The sequence below is a fragment of the Lactuca sativa genome, chromosome 5 (genome assembly GCF_002870075.4).
Source record: "Lactuca sativa cultivar Salinas chromosome 5, Lsat_Salinas_v11, whole genome shotgun sequence".
NCBI lineage: Eukaryota > Viridiplantae > Streptophyta > Magnoliopsida > Asterales > Asteraceae > Lactuca > Lactuca sativa.
The window spans coordinates 162,929,954-162,949,500 of NC_056627.2; the positions used below are offsets into that span (position 1 = coordinate 162,929,954).

The 19,547-nt window shown below is 37.8% G+C and overlaps 2 protein-coding genes across 2 annotated transcripts; one reads left to right on the top strand and one right to left on the bottom strand.

Moving 5' to 3' along the window:
• The first annotated feature begins 6,306 nt into the window (after positions 1–6,306).
• On the top strand, positions 6,307–8,325 carry LOC111877008 (uncharacterized). Its single transcript, XM_023873561.3, has 8 exons — positions 6,307–6,580; positions 6,673–6,740; positions 7,014–7,133; positions 7,262–7,335; positions 7,428–7,485; positions 7,551–7,652; positions 7,755–7,866; positions 8,053–8,325. Exons 1-8 carry the CDS (start codon positions 6,486–6,488, stop codon positions 8,168–8,170), a joined length of 747 nt encoding a protein of 248 aa, XP_023729329.1. The 5' UTR covers positions 6,307–6,485; the 3' UTR covers positions 8,171–8,325.
• Positions 8,319–10,480, bottom strand: LOC111877007 (Holliday junction resolvase MOC1, chloroplastic). The gene is made up of 6 exons (XM_023873560.3): positions 9,803–10,480; positions 9,228–9,333; positions 9,104–9,156; positions 8,848–8,979; positions 8,688–8,760; positions 8,319–8,531 (listed from the first exon to the last, which is right to left on the bottom strand). The coding sequence occupies exons 1-6, from the start codon at positions 10,214–10,216 to the stop codon at positions 8,422–8,424; spliced, it is 888 nt and encodes a 295-aa protein (XP_023729328.1). The 5' UTR covers positions 10,217–10,480; the 3' UTR covers positions 8,319–8,421.
• Positions 10,481–19,547: the final 9,067 nt, after the last annotated feature.

Genomic DNA, 19,547 nt, shown 5'->3' on the forward strand with positions numbered 1-19,547 from the left:
ACTTCATATCTATGTGTAAGATGAAAGTGTCTATACACTCACTTGATCAGAAGATGATCAGACAACATTACGGCTTGTAGAAGTAGTATTCTTCGGTGAAACCGGGATCACTTCACACATCGGGTTTCTCGCGGATAGAACTTTGGCTCGGAAACTCTTTTTCTTCTCGGGATCTACGGGCTTCGGGACTTGCTTCGGGTCTCGGGGTTGATACCGGGGCTTCAGGATATTTCTTGCATGCAAATCGAGGTAAAACGTGAGAGAGAGAGAGAGAGAGAAGAGAGAATGAGCAACCAAACTCGGCTGGCCCTTAAAATCTATTTATAGGGCAAATTTGGCCCTTGCCACGTCGTGGCAACCTTTTTCCACTTCGTGGGTTTGGTCGTCACTGCATGCGTCATCCCAAGTTGCATCTGGGGGCCTCCCGGAGGTGTCAGGAGACTTGCCACGTCGTGGCACTACTTTCCACATCGTGGTCTCTGACAGTTTTGGGGTTTCACGCCCCGAACTTCAGAAATTCATAACTTTCGCATACGAACTCCGTTTTCGACGTTCTTTATATCGCCGCGAAGGTGAGATTATGCTCTACAACTCTCGTTTATACTCCATTGGCTAATTTTGACTTTATTTTTAATATATTATAATTATATTACTTATATATTATTTTTAGTAGGCCGGGACAGGAAAACTCCGTTATAAACTCATAACTTCTTCGTCTAACGTCCGTTTTCGTCTGTCTTTCCGTCGTTGCACTACTATCGATGAGATCTTCAACTCTCATTTAGATCACTAAGGATAGATATCTATCAACCTTAAATTCACTATTTACGCCGTGCTGGGTCGCGCTAGGTCGTGTCGGTTCTGTCGCAAAACTTTGACAGGTCATAACTTCTTCGTTATAACTCGGATTTTGGCGTTCTTCATATGCACGGAAACCTTGTGACATATACTACAACTTGTTTAAGATTAATCCTTCTAAATATTCTTCCATCAAAAAGTTATTTTTGATGCTTATCGTCTCTAAGTTGACTAGCCCTGATCTACGGGCGTTACAATTATCTCCCCTTTAGGATGATTACGTCCCGGAATCATCAACGAAACAGGATTCGTATAATGACTCCATACGTTATATCTCCATCCTAATTAATAGCCTTGATGCTCAATCCTACATCTGCTCTTCGTACTATGTTGGACTTTTAATCATAACCTTCGAGTTACAAAATAAATCCTTTTTGAGAACTCCTTCTTCTTCTTAGGATAAGTACATTCCCTTATCTATTGTAACAAACTGATGGGTCGTGATCTAAAGACCTCTCATCATATGATGAAATGCTTAAACTCATGTCTCTTAGAGTCAAATTCCAGAATGGAATATACCTTCCTTCATATTCTAATGTGATATAATCACATTTTTTTATATGCAGCATTTCTAGCTACATGCTTCCTTAACAACGAGCGTGATGTCATCGATCGCATTGATTTCAATCTTCTGACTTAATTCAAATGCTACATCGAACTCGGTTCTCTGAACCATGTAACAAACTCATCGTAGTCGGACTCAATTTGATATGACCACTAGGGTCAAAATATCAGTCATCTTTTTAGTCATTACCAAAACAATGGTAACAACATACTTGAATAAAAACGAACTCAATTACAAGTTTCTTGGTAACCTTGTGACTTCCCATGATCCAAGCGTGAGTCCTGTGCTTCCAGTAGTATAGATCTCTACTATTATTCACACCTACTCATACTCATCCCAAGTATTGTCTCTCAGTCCCCAAGTCCTAAAATCACAAAACAATTTAACACATACGAATGTGTCCAATTAATCATAAAAAATTTCCTAGACTCTACTAGGACTTCTTCCATGCGTATCTTCTATCATCAATCATACTTCAACTCGATTGGTGATGGAAATTCTAGATTATGGGACAACTTCAAGAATTACACCAGTCGTTCCATCATCCTACAATCGAAGGTGTACTTCAGACGTTACTCCTCTAAACGTTCCATTATTTTATCAAACATAAACTAAAGGCAAGACACCACTCTTACGATATCTTCCGATAGGTGCCATTCACTATCATAAGCCTTTCATTTCCTCCATTTACTCAATTCTCTACGAGTCTTCACCATATCATTTTGTACATCCAAGCAGACGTTCGGTGCACCGGACGAGAATTTAAGATAAGAAAGCTTTATTTACGATAGACGTATAAATCTCCTTATCACTCCGAAATGTTTACATGCTAGTTCTAATTTCATAGTCGTACGCTTAGAATCCTAAACACATAAAGTTTCCAGATCTGGTCGGCAACAGACCATAAATCCGAACAAACAATTTCATATATGGCAAACATATAGCATTTAGCACATAAAAGCATTTTAGGCATTTTTCCTAAAATATACTAGTGCTTGTGTCAATTTAGGTGTACTACCTAACATATTTTAGACACACTCCTCACGATCATTACTTAGCATTCTAAGTTGAAGTCTAGAAATTTCCTACAAATTCCTAGTTCGCTTAAACTAATGCTCTGATACCAACTGTGACATCCCCAATTTCACGGCCAGAAAAGACCGATTTGTTTATGCTTTGTTTTATAAATCAGAGTATTCGTTTAAAGAAAACGGTTGCGGAATTTGTTCCCAAAACAAGATATGATAAAAACTTATCAAAACATTTCTCAAAGAGAATGTATTTTCATTTAAATAATAAAACCTCGGGATGTCATGTTCCGATACAGACACATAAGCATAAACAAAACATACATTAATTTACTCTAGTGATTTACATCTCCTTTAATCTCTCAGTGCAAAGAATCTTCATATCGATACCTGTGATACAATTAAACTGAGTGGGTCAGGCTTGGGAGCCTGGTGAGCATAGGGTTTTCAACCCACAATATTATATCACACACACACACACACACACACACATATATATATATATATATATATATATATATATAATCATCAAACAGTCAACCCAATTACCCATCCCCATTATCTTCGTTTATTCTTAAGTACCTTCCCTAAGGAATTATCCTGAGGGTCATCTCCTACATCGTATTTACCTCTCATCTCCTTACATCACATTTCCTTATATGTTTGTTCCTAAGGACTTTTTCCTAAGGATCATCGCATGAATACGCAGCCACAACATCGCCTGGACTCGTAATTCATAGTAAGGGTTAGAGTATCATCGCATGAATACGTAGTTACAACACCGCCTGAACTCGTAATTCATCACTTATAGGTTATGAGCCTGCTGGTGTTTTCCATGGGGTCATCTAGAATAGTCCGTGGTCGCCATCTATACTCTGGTAGATGACTACATCGCCAAATTGCCACATCGCCGGTCAAGGTTATGGTATCTCCTCTCATTTCACATCACCTATTTATCATCACCTATCTATCATCACCTTTCTATCATCACCTATTTCTCATCACCTAATTATCATCACCTATTTCTCATCACCTAATTATCATCACACATCATCTAATTCATCTACCCATGTTCTACCCAACATATTTGTAGATATAAAATACATATACATATTAACTCATTTAATACCTATATAAAACATCCATTCCACACTCATCTCAAATAAACAACAATATATAAACACATAGCACGTATTTCCTAGCAAATACTTAATATATATATATATATATATATATATATATATATATATATATATATATATATATATGTTAGAAGAAAGTGATCACATACTCACACGTATAAACAACAATATATATACACATAACACGTATTTTATAAAATACTTCATATCTATGTGTAAGATGAAAGTGTCTATACACTCACTTGATCAGAAGATGATCAGACAACATTACGGCTTGTAGAAGTAGTATTCTTCGGTGAAACCGGGATCACTTCACACATCGGGTTTCTCACAGATAGAACTTCGGCTCGGAAACTCTTTTTCTTCTCGGGATCTTCGGGCTTCGGGACTTGCTTCGGGTCTCGGGGTTGATACCGGGGCTTTGGGACATTTCTTGCACGCAAATCGAGGTAAAACTGGAGAGAGAGAGAGAGAGAGAGAAGAGAGAATGAGCAACCAAACTCGGCTGGCCCTTCAAATCTATTTATAGGGCAAATTTGGCCCTTGCCACGTTGTGGCAACCTTTTTCCACATCGTGGGCTTGGTCGTCACTGCATGCGTCATCCCAAGTTGCATCTGGGGGCCTCCCGGAGGTGTCAGGAGACTTGCCACGTCGTGGTCTCTGACAGTTTTGGGGTTTCACGCCCCGAACTTCAGAAATTCATAACTTTCGCATACGAACTCCGTTTTCGACGTTCTTTATATCGCCGCGAAAGTGAGATTATGCTCTGCAACTATCGTTTAGACTCCATTGGCTAATTTTGACTTTATTTTTAATATATTATAATTATATTACTTATATATTATTTTTAGTAGGCCGGGACAGGAAAACTCCGTTATAAACTCATAACTTCTTCGTCTAACGTCCGTTTTCGTCTGTCTTTCCGTCGTTGCACTACTATCGATGAGATCTTCAATTCTCATTTAGATCACTAAGGATAGATATCTATCAACCTTAAATTCACTATTTACGTCGCGCTGGGTCGCGCTAGGTCGTGTCGGTTCTGTCGCAAAACTTCGACAGGTCATAACTTCTTCGTTATAACTCGGATTTTGGCGTTCTTTATATGCACGGAAACCTTGTGACATATACTACAACTTGGTTAAGATTAATCCTTCTAAATAATCTTCCATCAAAAAGTCATTTTTGATGCTTATCGTCTCTAAGTTGACTAGACCTGATCTACGGGCGTTACATGATGTATTATAATACATGTTATGACCATTCGTTTAATTATATCCTTATCCCAAAGTCATGTAGTGTATTTCACTACATGCCACGTCTAGCTAAGGACTCCAAATGCTCTCTCGATATCCTTCATCACTGATTCTCGTATCTTTTTGAACAACTTTGCATTTTCACTTCGAGGAACCGAATATTCCTTCATAAGTGTAGAATAATCTGGGTATATCTCATCACAAAGGTAGTAACCGTATTGTACGAATGTTCGTTCACCGTGAATGTCATATAAGGTGCTTTGTCGGTCCAAAGATCGTTAAAAAGTGGAGACTGACTAAGAATGTTAATGTCGTTGTTAGACCCTGCGACTCCAAAAAAAGAATGACATATCCATAAATCCTGAGATGCAACAGCTTCTAGGATTATACTTGGTTCACCTATATCTCCTCGAGTGAATTGACCACGCCATGCATTTGGACATTTTTCCCAAGCCACATGCGTACAATCTAGACTGTTAAGCATACCCAGAAATTCATGTCTCTCTTCATGAGCCGAATATAATCTCTCAATATCACGTGGAGTTGGTTTACACAAATATTAATAATGAAAAACTTCATACACATATGCGCAAAACCAATTTACACAATCAATTGCGGTCCTCCCGGATATTTTGAAGTATTCGTCAGATGCATCAAATGTTATACCGTATCCCAAATACCTAAGTGCAACCGTACACTTTTGTATACTACTAAAACCCATTCTTCCTCTAGCGTCGGGTTTTTGTTTGAAAAATATAACAGACTTCTAAAACATTACTAATACGTAAAAATATTGTCTTATTTAGACGGAAACAACGTTCGAATCAGTCATCATTGTAAAGATAATTATCAGTACCAATAAGTCGTGTGCGGCTTGATGATCATGATTAACGACCGCCCTTGTACGAGCAACATTCGAACTTTCTTCATCATGAATGTGTTGCACAACATTGAAGAATATCGAAATGAATTCCCCGTCGTCATCCAAGTCAATTTTAACACTTTCAAATCATTCATGTGTTTTTTGGTTTAGAATGAAAGTAAAATGTGATAAAATGTGAGCATTTTCATGGGGGGCTTAGAGGGGGCAAAGTGGGCAGCTGCATAGGACCCAAATTTTTTTTATTATATATTTTTCGTTAAAAATACAAAATTGTAATAAAGATAATGATCCTTTTTTTCTTGTTTGTCCTGAGTTTTTAAGAATATTTCATTTTTCAGGACCGGCCCTGAGCATTTTATTAGATTTACATAGGTATTAAGTTTTTTTTTAATGTAAAACTTAAAAAGTTCAAAAGAAAGGAAATCGATTGGAAACGATTTGATTGACCTTTTTATTTCGTTTTATTAGATTTACATAGGTATTAAGTTTTTTTTAATGTAAAACTTAAAAAGTTCAAAAGAAAGGAAATCGATTGGAAACGATTTGATTGACCGTTTTATTTCGTCTTCGGAAACACGGACCATAACAACCACGACCGACCGGGATGGTGTGCAATCTTGACCGGCTCAACCACGATGGCCACCGTGCTCTACATACCGGATGGTCTTAGCCATTTCAAATAATACACCCCGGTCTTTACACTTCAACGGTTCAACCTATCAGATCTCCATCAACGCCCATCAGAAAACACCATGTCTGAAAACGAATTCATAAAACCAAATGTAGTCGACAGTGATGATGACGATGATACAGTTTGCTTGGGCGAATCTTTCTTCATAGATGACAAGTATCTCCTTCTCTAATACGTAAATAAACAGCGAACAGCAATTGATCGATTTCGAGTTTGATTCATTTTCTTTTTCTTATGTTAATGTGCAGCTATGAGCTCACTACGTTTACATTTGGGCCTCATGTCCTTCAACTTCTTTGTCTCCAATCATCTTCAAGTATGTTTTGTGCTTTTCACTTCTCACGTTTATTATTTGTCATTCCTTTTTAGGGTTTAAGGTTTTAATAATCCGCCATTGATTTTAGGAAGTAAAGTTCATACTGATTTTGTCTTACATACCTATATTCAATTGATATCAGGCATGAATCTGGTAAGACTAATTCGTGATTCATCTTCCACAACCAACTAATTTCTTATTAGGTCATATAATCGTATTCTATTCAATCTTTCAATACGATTTAGTTTCAAACTACTACCTTTTGTTGTGCAGCTGATTTCGATTTAACTGGACAGTTGGTATGGCCTGGTGCAAGGCTGTTGAATGAATACCTTTCAAATAATGTTGAGCTACTGCAAGGATGTTCTGCTGTAGAATTAGGATCTGGTGTAGGTCAGTTATGTTTTCAAAGACTACATTCAATTGTTTTAAATGTTTAAATTTCTATCTGGAAAGTTTTTGGGTTTAGTTATTCATATTCAGAAACCCTTAAAGAAATGGTGGTGTGGGTGTGGGTGTAGGTGTTACAGGCATACTTTGCAGCAGATTTTGTCATGAAGTCGTGCTTACAGATCATAATGATGAAGTGCTCAAGGCATGTCTGCAAGATTCCATTTTTCTGCATACATATATGGTAAGTTTTTTATTTTCTGGGTTGTAACTGTTTATATAAATTTCCCTTTTCAGATCTTGAAGAAAAACATAGATCTTCATGAATCTTCTGACAACCCTAATTCATGTTCTGGTAAGATTAGTAAATGAAGACACATTTTGGAACTTGCTGTCTAATATCAAGATTATTGTGAACAGCTTTAAGTGCAGAGAAACTAGAATGGGGAAACACTGATCAACTTAACCAAATATTACAAAAGCATCCGGAAGGATTCGATCTTATTCTTGGAGCTGACATCTATATCCTATCATTTCTTTCTATTACATACAACATTGTATTTTCAATTCTTTTTTTATTAACAAATCGATGAAATTACATTGCTATTTCTTGACAATTGGTAAGCTTTCAGCAAAATAGTGTTCCTCCACTCTTTGACACTGTGAAAGAGCTTCTTTTTCAACATGGGAAAAAGCAATGTAGGTTCATATTGGCTTATGTCTCACGTTCTAAAATGTATGTGACTCTTTCTTTTAGGCTTATTTTTTTTGGATGCTTCAGACACCCGATTATGGAATGACGATAATTGTACTTTCAAGTTTTTTAGTGTAGTTGATTTGTATATTGTAGCATCTTTCTTTCATTTCTTATTATTTTGAGGAAATTACCAAATAATTAGCTTTTTAATACATTCTTTTGCAGGATGGATGCATTGGTACCAAAAGAAGCAGTTAATCACGGGCTAAAGATCCATGAAGTTGATGGGACCCGATCAGTGATTGGAAATCATGAGGGGGTTATATATGAGATAACCCTTTAGAAACTTAGAAATATTAATTAAATATGATTCTTGGATAATTCATAATTGTGAAGAATATATCTTTGAATGTTTTAGAGCAATTGAGAATGATTGAATTGTAGGATCTCACAAATTAACAAAGGACGAATGACACCAAATAGCAATCAACTTACAAATTTTAGTGTTAATTTATATAAAATAATATTCCATACAATGCAACAAAATAGGGAAAGACGAAGTTATTATAATATATTGAAACAAAAGATTAAATACTATGTAATAGTAGTAGTAGTTGTTGTAGTAGTAGTGTTGGTGTTTGAAGAATCAGAGTTGAGTTTGATGCCTTTCCCATATGCAGCAATTAGCAAAGCCTCAGCCCGGCCTACAGCAACAACCAGTGAAATGCATTTGCATCAATAACTGGATTCATGGAAGACAAAAACAAGCATGACACCCACTAGACAAACTATGTGGAGGGCATTCATGTCTTTTTCGGATAATTAGACTAGTAATAATGTGTAGACATGAATCAAAGTACCATGATCCTTTTTCCTTCTCAGAGATGAACTTATTTGTGGAAATAGATTGCATGCAAGTGCCCGGCTATTATCCTGCCAAAATTTCACAATCAAAAGATTTTCTATGTTTAAAAATTAAAAAGCATATATATTTGTAAGGCATCAAGGAAGAAATCAAACCTTTGTTGAGCCATTTCCAGAGAGTTTGAACTCGCTTTTCCAACGCATAGATGGCACTGGGACAACAGACACTTGAGATGCAACCAGGACTCCAATCCATAGCCCATAATTAAATCCACCACTCCACCATCCCTATATTACACAAAACAATAGTAATAATGAAAGCAAATCTACATAAATTAAACCAATTTTGTCAAAACTATAATAAGCCCCTTACATGTTATGACTTTAAGTTAAAAAGTGCAAAGAAACTAACCTGCTTCCCATCCCCTGGAAATGGAATTGATTGTTCTATGTATGCAGTTGTTCCTGAAACCAACTTAACAAGTTATAACAAAACTATCTTTTAAAAAAAAAAGAAAAAAGAAAGAGTAATATACCAAGTGGAATATTAAAACTTCTAAGCAACTCAACCATGGCATTTGCATCCAAACGACGCCTTACACGGTTGCCTACAAGTATTTTCACATTAGGAGAATCAAATACCTGAAATATACAAACAAGTTAGAACTTAATGGGATTAAATCTTGTAATATACAGATATATTAACCCATTCTCAGACTATGCTGAGCTCTTTGATGACTCATTCAAGAACCTTTTATGTGGCATTCTCGTATTAGAAGGGCATTCATGTCTTTTTGAACACATGAGAGACGCAGAGTGAGTCTTTGCCCCCATCATATTTTGCCTTTTTGAGTGTCCCATTCACATTATCATAATTCATAACAAATGGAGTTCTAAGAGAAGTAGGTTATCATGATATAGACATAAACGATGAAGGTTCTCCATGGCTAACAAAAGGCTCCAACAACTAAAAAAATGTTGTCGATTTTGAATCTGAGAAACCATAGTTTTGTTCTATCTCTTTCTGAGTGAGCAACTAACAAATATCATCGCCAAAAAATTAACATATAATTATGCTAGTTTTGAACATTAGCTATGGATTATTAGATACCTGAGCAGAATAGCCCAAATCATCGGTTTTCAAGACAGCTAATGCACCGGAAACATCAGGGTCAATCCCGATAACCCATTGTGAATGGGAATTGCTTGTAGGAACATCTTCATTTCCACGACTCGCGTCATTTTCTGGTATAGGGTTTTCCGTTTCCTTGAGGGGAGGAGGGCATGTGAGAGAAAGTAGCCATTTCTCTTTAAGCTCGTCAGCAGAAACCTTACTTATTGACTTGATTTTAGCACTCCTAGGTATGCATAATTTTGGGAGAGAGGTAGAGAAACGCTCGGAAACGATGGAACGTAAGCCAAGTGTCGTGGTGATAGCTCTGAGATTACAGGAAAAAATTGGGGTCATGAATTTTGGGGAGATTTGCAGTTGATGATGATGTTGATGAAATTGGAGAGCTCCCATCAATTAGAATGAATGTACTTCAAAACAAAATCGATTGTTGGTGGGTTTTCCGTTAACGGTGGTGCAGGTTCTGGTGGCGGTGAGATTAGGGGGAGTAATCGGAGCGATGAATTGCAGAGAAGAGCGCGGGATACTGTGGTGGCGCCAAACACAAAACTGAAAGAGTTTGAGAAGATGAATTATATTCCAATATTTTCGTGTAAAGAACATATCACAGGGTAATATAGATTATAGGCTACATAAAGAACTAGAAAAGAAAGACAACCTATGAAAAAGGCTCAAGTTTATATGAAATCGACCACTTTACCCTATTACGGGATCTATATTCGTTTATACCACATATTTGTCTATTTTTTGCATTTTTCCCGAATAGACGGTTGCCAGAAGGTTTATCGGTTACTCCTCCACTGGAGCTACTTTAATGAGAAGGTCATGCAGCCTCTTTGCTGACTAGGTTAACCAAACGATGATTGTTACACCGTTAGGAAGACGTTAGACATAGAGCTCCACACCATATCACTCTAACATCAACTCTCTCGCAGTGAATCGTACCTTCTATTGAGAAAATCTTGTGTTATTGGGAGGAATTCATTACGAAATCCAGGTATTTGAAGAAGATTAGGTGTACACTATTGGTAACGTTGTTCAAGCGAAAAGAAATTTGGGTGATTATCACGTTGAGTTGTTCAACCAGTAATTATATCACATCCATGATTAAAGATTTATCTACTTATAATTTTTCAAGTTTGTTTGTGAATAAGAGGGGAGGTTTTCATTAACAAGGGTATTCGTACCAAGAACAGTGAGACGTGGGAAGTGCTTAGGGTACGAGCATAATCCAAAGAGTTGTAAGGGTGAAAAAAAGCCACTAGTGCCCTCGCCACCAAAGAAGAAGGGCAGGCCAAGGAAAGATCCATTGATAGCTGAGCATGATGAAGCATTAAGGTTTTCTCTGTCCATTCAACCTTCAAATAAGAAAAGAAATAGAAGGACATGTATAATGGGATCCCAAAGAAGCATCAAGTTCCAAGGATTTCAAAGCTAAAAAGAGGTTATGTATTAGAAGGGAGGGTCATGAAGAAAAGGTTACCATAACTCAAAAAGAAGATGTTTCTACAATTCAAAATGAAGATGTTGGTGATGGTATTGAGACTAGAGAAGGAGTTAATGGTGGTATTCGGATTGAGGATGGTGGTGGTGTTATTAAGACTAAAGAAAGAGTAAATGATGGTATTCAGATTGAGGATTGTGGTGATGGTATTGAGACTGAAGAAGGAGTAAATGTTGTTATTGTTGATCAAGTTGAAGATGGTGGTATTGCCATTCAAAATCAAGAAGGATAAGATGTTCTTATTGTTGAGCAAGTTGAAGAGGTTCATATTGATGTTTTACTTCTAATGGTTGGTTTGGGACTACACAAAGCACTTGATGAGCTTGAGCAAGATGAAATATCAGGGGATGGTAGTTTTCAACAAAAATAAAATGTTTATGATGCTACTCAATTTGATAATGGGGCAATGAGGAATATGTAACTTATGTTGAGTTTAATGATGGAAAAGATGATGGTGTCCTTGTAGAGAAAGTAAAAGTGGATGTTGAGGACATTACAATGATGTTGGAAGCAGGATATAGCATGGAAGAAATTAAAGGTATGGAAGGGGCAAATGGAACTAGATGACATGCCACCAGTTGAGTTGGTAAGCAATTACTTTTGTTTTTGTAATATTTTTAATTATTTTGCTCCAATTTAACATATTTATGTAATTATCAATATAAGGATATGGCACATGTATTAGATCATCCATCTGGTAATGATGATGATGTTATTAATCAAGATGGATGTTGATGGTCTTGCGGATGATGATGTTATTGATGATATTGTTAATGGTATATTCTAAGATGGTGATGTTGATGGTGAACAACAACAAGGAATGATAATGGTCATTTGGGTGACAATGAAGGTCCTAAGTATGTCCCTAAAGTAAGAAAGTTGAGAAAACCCTCTAAGAGGATCATTTTGCAAAATCGTAAGAAGATGGTGTTTGAAAAAAAATGGAGGTGGTTCATCTGCTAGCAATCCAGTTAGTTTGGTGTAGTTGGTTAAGTGCATTGGGGTAACTTGCTCGCTTATGGGAAAGAACCTCATCTGGTGGAGTATCCAGGTAAAAGCCTTAGGAGTAGATGCAGCCTATGAAATCTATTGGGAAGAGTTAAAAAGGAAAATGATAAGAGAATTTTGTTCTATAGGAGAAATGGCCCGTGCAGAACATGAATTCAGTCAGTTAAGCACTAGGATGTCCATTATAGCCTTCTATACCATACTCTTTGAGGACCTAACCACGGTATTCTTAGAACTGATTGGCTCGGAGAGCAAAAAAATCAGTTCATATCTCCAAGGGCTATCACCTCATGTTAGGAAGCAGATACAAGCATATGAGCCCCACACCTTCGAGGAAACTAAGCAGCTAGTGTTCCACTTTAGGGAAACCAAAGTCCTAGATGGCATGATTAAGGCCATGGAATTTGGAAGAAAATGGGGAAAATCAACAAGGAGGGAAACCCCACAAAAATAATTGTAAGATTTTTTTTGCGGATAATAGGAATCCTCGAAGTTTAATGTTTTAAAAGAGTTCATTTTAATAGTAGATTTAAAATGATTAATTAAAACATAGAAATCCCTCCAGAAATCCTTAACCAAAATTTGATAGAAATTTTAGGTTTCCTATTGGTGTAAAAGAGGATCATGTAGGATTTCAAAAAGATAAATGTTGGATACTAAGGATGAAGTTAAATAATTAGAAATAGAAAACTAAAAAGAAAATTTAGTAAATCGACTTACTTTATAAGAAATTGGTCTCCCTGTTTAAAGTTTAGATAATACTCAAATTTCGAGGACGAAAATCCTAAAATATGGGGAGAATTTAACAATTGAGAGTTTTTCGTCATTAATTGTTATTAGGAGTTAGGATCAACTCATAATGATAAAAACTTTCCATGTTGAAGGATAATATGAAAAAATGAGTCGAAATAAAATAATCAAAAAGTTAAAATGGTTAGTGTATTTAGAAAATACACAACCTAGTGATCCCAAAAATATAAACTTCGAGAAAATCTAACTTTGATTGGAAAAATTATGATTTTATGACGAATAGAAACCAACCACGTTAATAACGTTATTAACATCAAAATTGCAAAAAGAGATTGGTTGAATTTCGGCTAACACTACAAAAAGGAAATTTATAATATAAAATGAGATACGAACTTTGAAAGGAAGAATGGAAAAAATGGAAGTCGTATGAAGGAGATACAATTTTTATAAAATATAAAAATATGGGTTAAAAATGAAAGTAAAATTTGACGACGCAACCTAAAGGAAAGTTGTAGTTCTAGGAAAGAGTTACACAAAAATATAAAGAGAGTAAGAAACAAAGTTCATATGAAGAAAATATGAATTTTTAAAAAGGAATTAAAGGTGCACGTCAATGTGCGCGCCATGCCCGTCGTGCATGTCTGACTCTCAGATTCGTCAGAGATTTGGAAACGTGGACCACCAGAAGGGTGACACGTTGCAAGATTTGGATGATCCACGAAGTTAGTGCACATCGCGCAGGAGAGTGCCCAACACGCACCACCACTATAAATAAATGTGCTTACTTCCTGATTTTTCATCTCGAACCAATCTCCAAACACACACACACACTCTCTCTCTCTCTCTCTCCCTCTTTCGATACTTTGATACCCTCTCGATGGCAAGAGACTCTGGTTACAGAGTTTCGGGTGCTTCTCGATACACTACTAGAGTGAGTTCACGCCTCCTATTTTACTGTTTTAAAGGTTTTTACGGGGGAATACATGCTTATCAAATGGTTTTATAAAAATATATTGCCATGCCATGGTGGCTTAAATGAATACACAATTTTATCTTGATTTGTCATGTCGTGGTGCCCCCACCACATCGTAGTAAACCCTAAAATTCCAAAATTAAAAATGTAAAGTACCTCGGAATCCGGATGTTACATTGTTACTGTCAGATTAGGTGTCTAAGCCTATAACTATAACTGGTATGTACTTGACCCGATAATAACATGGTCCTTTTGGGTTGCCTTCACCAAAGCAATTTGATAGGATGGACTTTTGAGAAAGAGGTTATTTATGATTTATTAATATATTATAAGTATAATATATTAATTGATAAATCATATTATTTAATTTCTATTGACCAATAATTAATTTGGAATTAATTTAGTGATTAAAAGAGACTAATTAATTTATGGGGACTGATTAAGTAAATCAGTAATACATATAGTTTGGGCTAATGATCCACGGTTGATTAGGGATTGGCTAAACCTATATGATAATTGTAACACCCATAAAAATCATGCCAAATTTCAACTTTTTCAAAACATTTTAAAATCATTTAACATTACAATATTGTTTTCAGAATAATAAACATCAAAGTATCCCAATATCAAATCATAAAATCATAATAGCAGGAGGAGCAGTACGATCATGCATTGGCCTTCCCACGATCACTAGAAGTACCTGAAACAATAATTGATAGATGTAAGCTCGAAGGCTTAGTGAGTTACCCCCAAAATACCAACCATACATAACCATAATCATATCATATATCCAATACAAATACAGTAAACAACATGCATAATGAGTCATCAGTCTGACTGGACCGAATCCCGGTCCTCAGTCTATCTGGACCGCTCTCCGAGCCCTTGGCGCGTCTGGACCGCCTCCTTGGGGCCTTCAGCCTAGCCGGACCGCTCGTTAGGCCTTCGGCCTGGCTAGATTTGCCCGGCTCGGGCCTGCAGTCTACCCGGTCCGCCCAGGGTGTCTGTAGTGGTGTTGATTATGATGGCATGTGCGGAATTAGAAAGATCTAGTGAATCATCATGTAAAATCAATAACAAATGGAGTAAATAAATCTTTGTAAGCTCTTATTAGATCTAGAAAGATTATATAAATGGGTTTGTATATAATTTCTCTCTCTAGTCTAACACTCCAAATGGTTCACTTACATAATGGGAGTCACTCACTTCCTATCTATAGGAAAGACTCAACCCATTTACACATACAAAGAGGAAAGCCTAAAACACCACATCCAAGCATGACTTTGCACCCTAACATTCTCCCCCTCAAAGTTAGGATTGGATGTCCGGCTTCAATCTCCAACGAGCTAGCGCGATCAAGACCAAACACCCCCTCGAAGTAACACCAGTCTTCAAATCCGCAAATGAATATTCGATAAACCCGAGAAGCTTCGAATACCCATCATTCTCCCCCTTTTTATAATCAAAAAATGATTATAAAACCCACTAAGGATGAGAAGCGCCCGAGGAATAGACAATACAATACTCCCCTGTAACGACCCAAAAATCACGACTAAAAATTTCTTTTAAAACATTACTAAAACTAGATTTATAAAAAACATATCATAAGTTAAACATAACTTTCGAGTATTAAATTCAAACATAATATCATTATCAGAGTAAACATTCCCAGGTTGACCAATCTATGGTGTGTGCCATGCGATCACCCCGAGCTCCTCCCTCCACTACCGGAAGTACCTGAAAACAAAACTGAAAACCGTAAGCACGAAGCTTAGTGAGTTCCCCCAACGTACCGCATACCATACAAACACATAACATATATATACTGCCAGGCTATTCTGGGGTGCCTGACTACCCGGTACGGCCATTCTGGGGTGCCGACCTACCCGTGTCAAGCCATTCTGGGGTGCTGACCTACCCATACGGCCATTCTGGGGTGCCGTCTTACCCGTGTCAAGCCATTCTGGGGTGCTGACTACCCATCGGTCCTAACAACCGATCCTCGGGGACTATTTCACCCCTGCTACTACGATCACATATAACATAACATAAGCGTACTATCAGACATATCTGGGGTGCCTGAACTACCCTTCGGTCCTAACAACCGAACACGGGGACTGGTCCCCTCATACTACCTCTATCGCATGTACATAACAAGCCATCATACAAACATATCATCACATACTGTCAGACGTATCTGGGGTGTCTGACTACCCTTCGGTCCTAGTGACCGAACTCGACTACTATCACATACAACATATCATACTAGCATATAACATGTCAGGTACTAGCGAACTTAGATGATATCACAAAGACAATCATCTATCATACAACTCCTACTGGTGGGTCGGCATTGTGGCCTTAGACCCACCGCTACTGGAAGGTAACTCACCTGAACTGCTGAGCCCTGCTGATAAACCTCTGGCTGCTACTCGACAATCCCCTGAACCGCTGCTCCTCTAGCTCTCCGAGCTAACAATATACATATAACACTTAGTCTGACAGCCAACTAAGTCATCTCTGGTCAAAGTCAACCTTCCAGGTCAACCCTACTCGCCGAGTCACCCCACTGACTCGCCGAGTTCATAAACCCAGAGTCCTTCCACTCGCGACTCTACTCGCCGAGTCAGCCCCCGACTCGCCGAGTTTACTGATTCCCGATTCCTGTCCTGACCAACTCACTGAGTCCTGGCTCGACTCGCTGACTCGAGTCTTAACTCGAAGGGTTTGGGACCACTCGACCTGACTCGCCGAGTCTAAGAACAGACTCGCCGAGCACGCGACAAACTTCATCCAACTCGACGAGTTGTTCATCAACTCGTCGAGTTCATGCCCATCTTCATCCGACTCGACGAGCTGTTCATCCCACTCGTCGAGTTCCTCCTCATCTTCAAGCTACTCGCCGAGTCCACTCGAGGGACTCGTCGAGTCCACTAAGATCCACTTACATGCAGAGGACTTTCGAGTCATGCATGAGCTCCAAACTATAGATCCACCCTCCCCAAGCCTATTTCCCACGTAAAGTTGCAAACTTTACGTGTAGAGAGTGAGATCTAGGCAAAATACACCCATAGCTATGGTTTAGGACCAAGAGGCTCCAACTTCCACCCAATGGCTGATACTTTCTGGGATTACAAACCAAAATAAACATGGATCTGAGGTAGCAACCTCAGATCTGGACCTCAAGCTCAAGATTGGTCTTAACCATGGCTTAAAAGCCCCAAAACTCATAACCAAGGGAAAATCTGGAGGAGAGAAACGAATTGATACCTTCTAATGCTCTGAAATGCTTCCCAAACTTCAGATTCAAAGCCACTCCCTGATGCTTCAAGGATTCCCACTCCTTCTTCTTCCTTAAACCCACTCAAAAATGGCTAAAGGCTTGAATGAACACAATGGGGGCTTAACATGCGGCGTTCTGGGTGCAAGAGGCTGTAAAGAAGCCCTAGGAAGAAGATTAAGATGCTTAAATAGGCTCCAAGCCCCGAATTTAGGGTTTTCCTCGCACAGACCAGACTCGCCGAGTCCACTTGGCCGACTCGTCGAGTTGGTCACTTCCTTATCGACCCGGATCCCGCTCCGACTCGCCGAGTCCTTCCTTGACTCGTCGAGTCCCTCTTAAATTTAGGGTTTCCTTTACTTTCTTGGCTTTCAAAATCTTGGGTGTTACATCCCCCTTGATGTGTACCAAAAATGAATCACCAAAAATCTTGCACGGAAAAACAATCACGAAAAAGCCACAAAATTTTTTTTCCAATTTATGAAATTTTTTGACTTTTTGGGTGAAAGTTGCAAGATTTTTCAAAAAACCGGGTAGAAATTGTCACTTTCTGAAACTTGCAGGGACCCGTTGCGCCAAAAACAGCCAAATATGCGAAACTCTCCCCCATTTGCAAAACCGGGCATAAAGCGTAAATTCGCACAAACTGCAGGGACCAGAACTGAAAATTCTGCAATTTCTCAGTTTTTATTACCCAATTGCGAAGTTGGGTATAAACTGTCATTTCGTGAAAAGATCAGGGGTTCAAACTGAAACTCTTTGTGTTCTTCGCCAAATCACCATATGCGAATGAACGACACTTCTCGTTCCAGTTGTGAATGAGAACTTTCGCATATACAATCCATTGATGCGAACTAACTATTTTGATCTCATATGCGAACCCTTTTTAGACCCAGATGCGAATATTCTTGGCCTTTAACCAAATGCGAACATTTTTGCTTTTATATGCGAACTGCTCCCAGATGCGAACTCCATATCACATCTTTTCGCTTTTCATCGCATCGACATCAAATTCCATTAGCCAACATCGATTCCTCTCTTTCTTGACTTCGCATTTTGTTCCACAACCAACCAACAATCGATCTTGCGAACATCGACACTCCGTTCTTTTTTTTTCAACTTGTTCCTGTCGACTAACAATTGAGTATATCACACCTCCAAACGATTCGACCATTAGCCCCAAATCAATATTCAATCAACTTTCAAACCGTGACCATCTATAAACCGAGTTCGACCACTTGGCTAGTTGACAACCAAAATCAAAACTCCAAACATCGATTTCTCATCAATCAAAAACGAAGTTGACAACACAAATCTATATCATTGCAAACTTTTGCTTTTTGATACGGAAACCCCAAAATCAAACAAATCTCAAACAATCGAAACCATCAATTCAGATTTCGCCTTCAAGCCTTTACTTCGCATAATCGATTCCTAATCATCATCGATCAAACTCACAGAAATTGAGCTTGCGAACTCACACTTTTTACTTCAATCGATTTCATCGATACAATTAATTTCAAAAACCTTTGCAGTCAAGCGTTTGCTTATTTCCAATCCAGTCGATATTCACAAGTCGACATCGATAGCTAATTCGAAATCAAACTCAAAATTGAACTTGATTTCAACACACACACACTCAAAACAACTTGTCTCTATCGATTTCATCTTCCAGTTCATCAATTCACCCCACAATCATCGACTTTGACTATTCTTTTCCGAGTTTGACTTTTTGAAGTCAAAGATCAAAAACACAAAATCGACCATTCTATCAACAAATTTCAGATCAAAACTTGTTCAAAAAACTGTTCTTCCCAACAATTTCAAAGTTCTTGACCAATTTTATCCAAATCAAATAACCAGTTTCCGATTTCATCACGTTGACTTGATCATAATCGATTTTTGTAACATAACAAATCGATTCACAAGTATATCATCACAAACAAAGTGAAATCGATTAACACGATCGATTCTTAAGAGTAATGATAATCAAACGAGACTCAAGAACAATAAGGCAAGAGATGAGTTGTTTGAATGATCTAAAAGTACAACTCGTCAAAGCTTAGGATGAAGAAGAAAGTATCCAATCGGACAACTGAAGACAAAATGTTAACAAACAGTTGGGCTTTAGAAATGATCGATGAACAGTAAGTGATTTAGCATTTGGGCTCAAACAGATCACGAACAGTAATAAATACTGAATTGAATA

Coding starts and splice junctions, on each gene's coding strand:
- LOC111877008 (XM_023873561.3), top strand. CDS start 6,486: ATGTCTGAAAACGAATTCATAAAACCAAATGTAGTCGACAGTGATGAT. Junction 6,581..6,672: donor TCTTTCTTCATAGATGACAA/GTATCTCCTTCT, acceptor GTTAATGTGCAG/CTATGAGCTCACTACGTTTA. Junction 7,134..7,261: donor AGAATTAGGATCTGGTGTAG/GTCAGTTATGTT, acceptor GTGTGGGTGTAG/GTGTTACAGGCATACTTTGC.
- LOC111877007 (XM_023873560.3), bottom strand. CDS start 10,216: ATGGGAGCTCTCCAATTTCATCAACATCATCATCAACTGCAAATCTCC. Junction 9,157..9,227: donor AAGTTTTAATATTCCACTTG/GTATATTACTCT, acceptor AGTTGGTTTCAG/GAACAACTGCATACATAGAA. Junction 8,761..8,847: donor CTGGAAATGGCTCAACAAAG/GTTTGATTTCTT, acceptor AAATTTTGGCAG/GATAATAGCCGGGCACTTGC.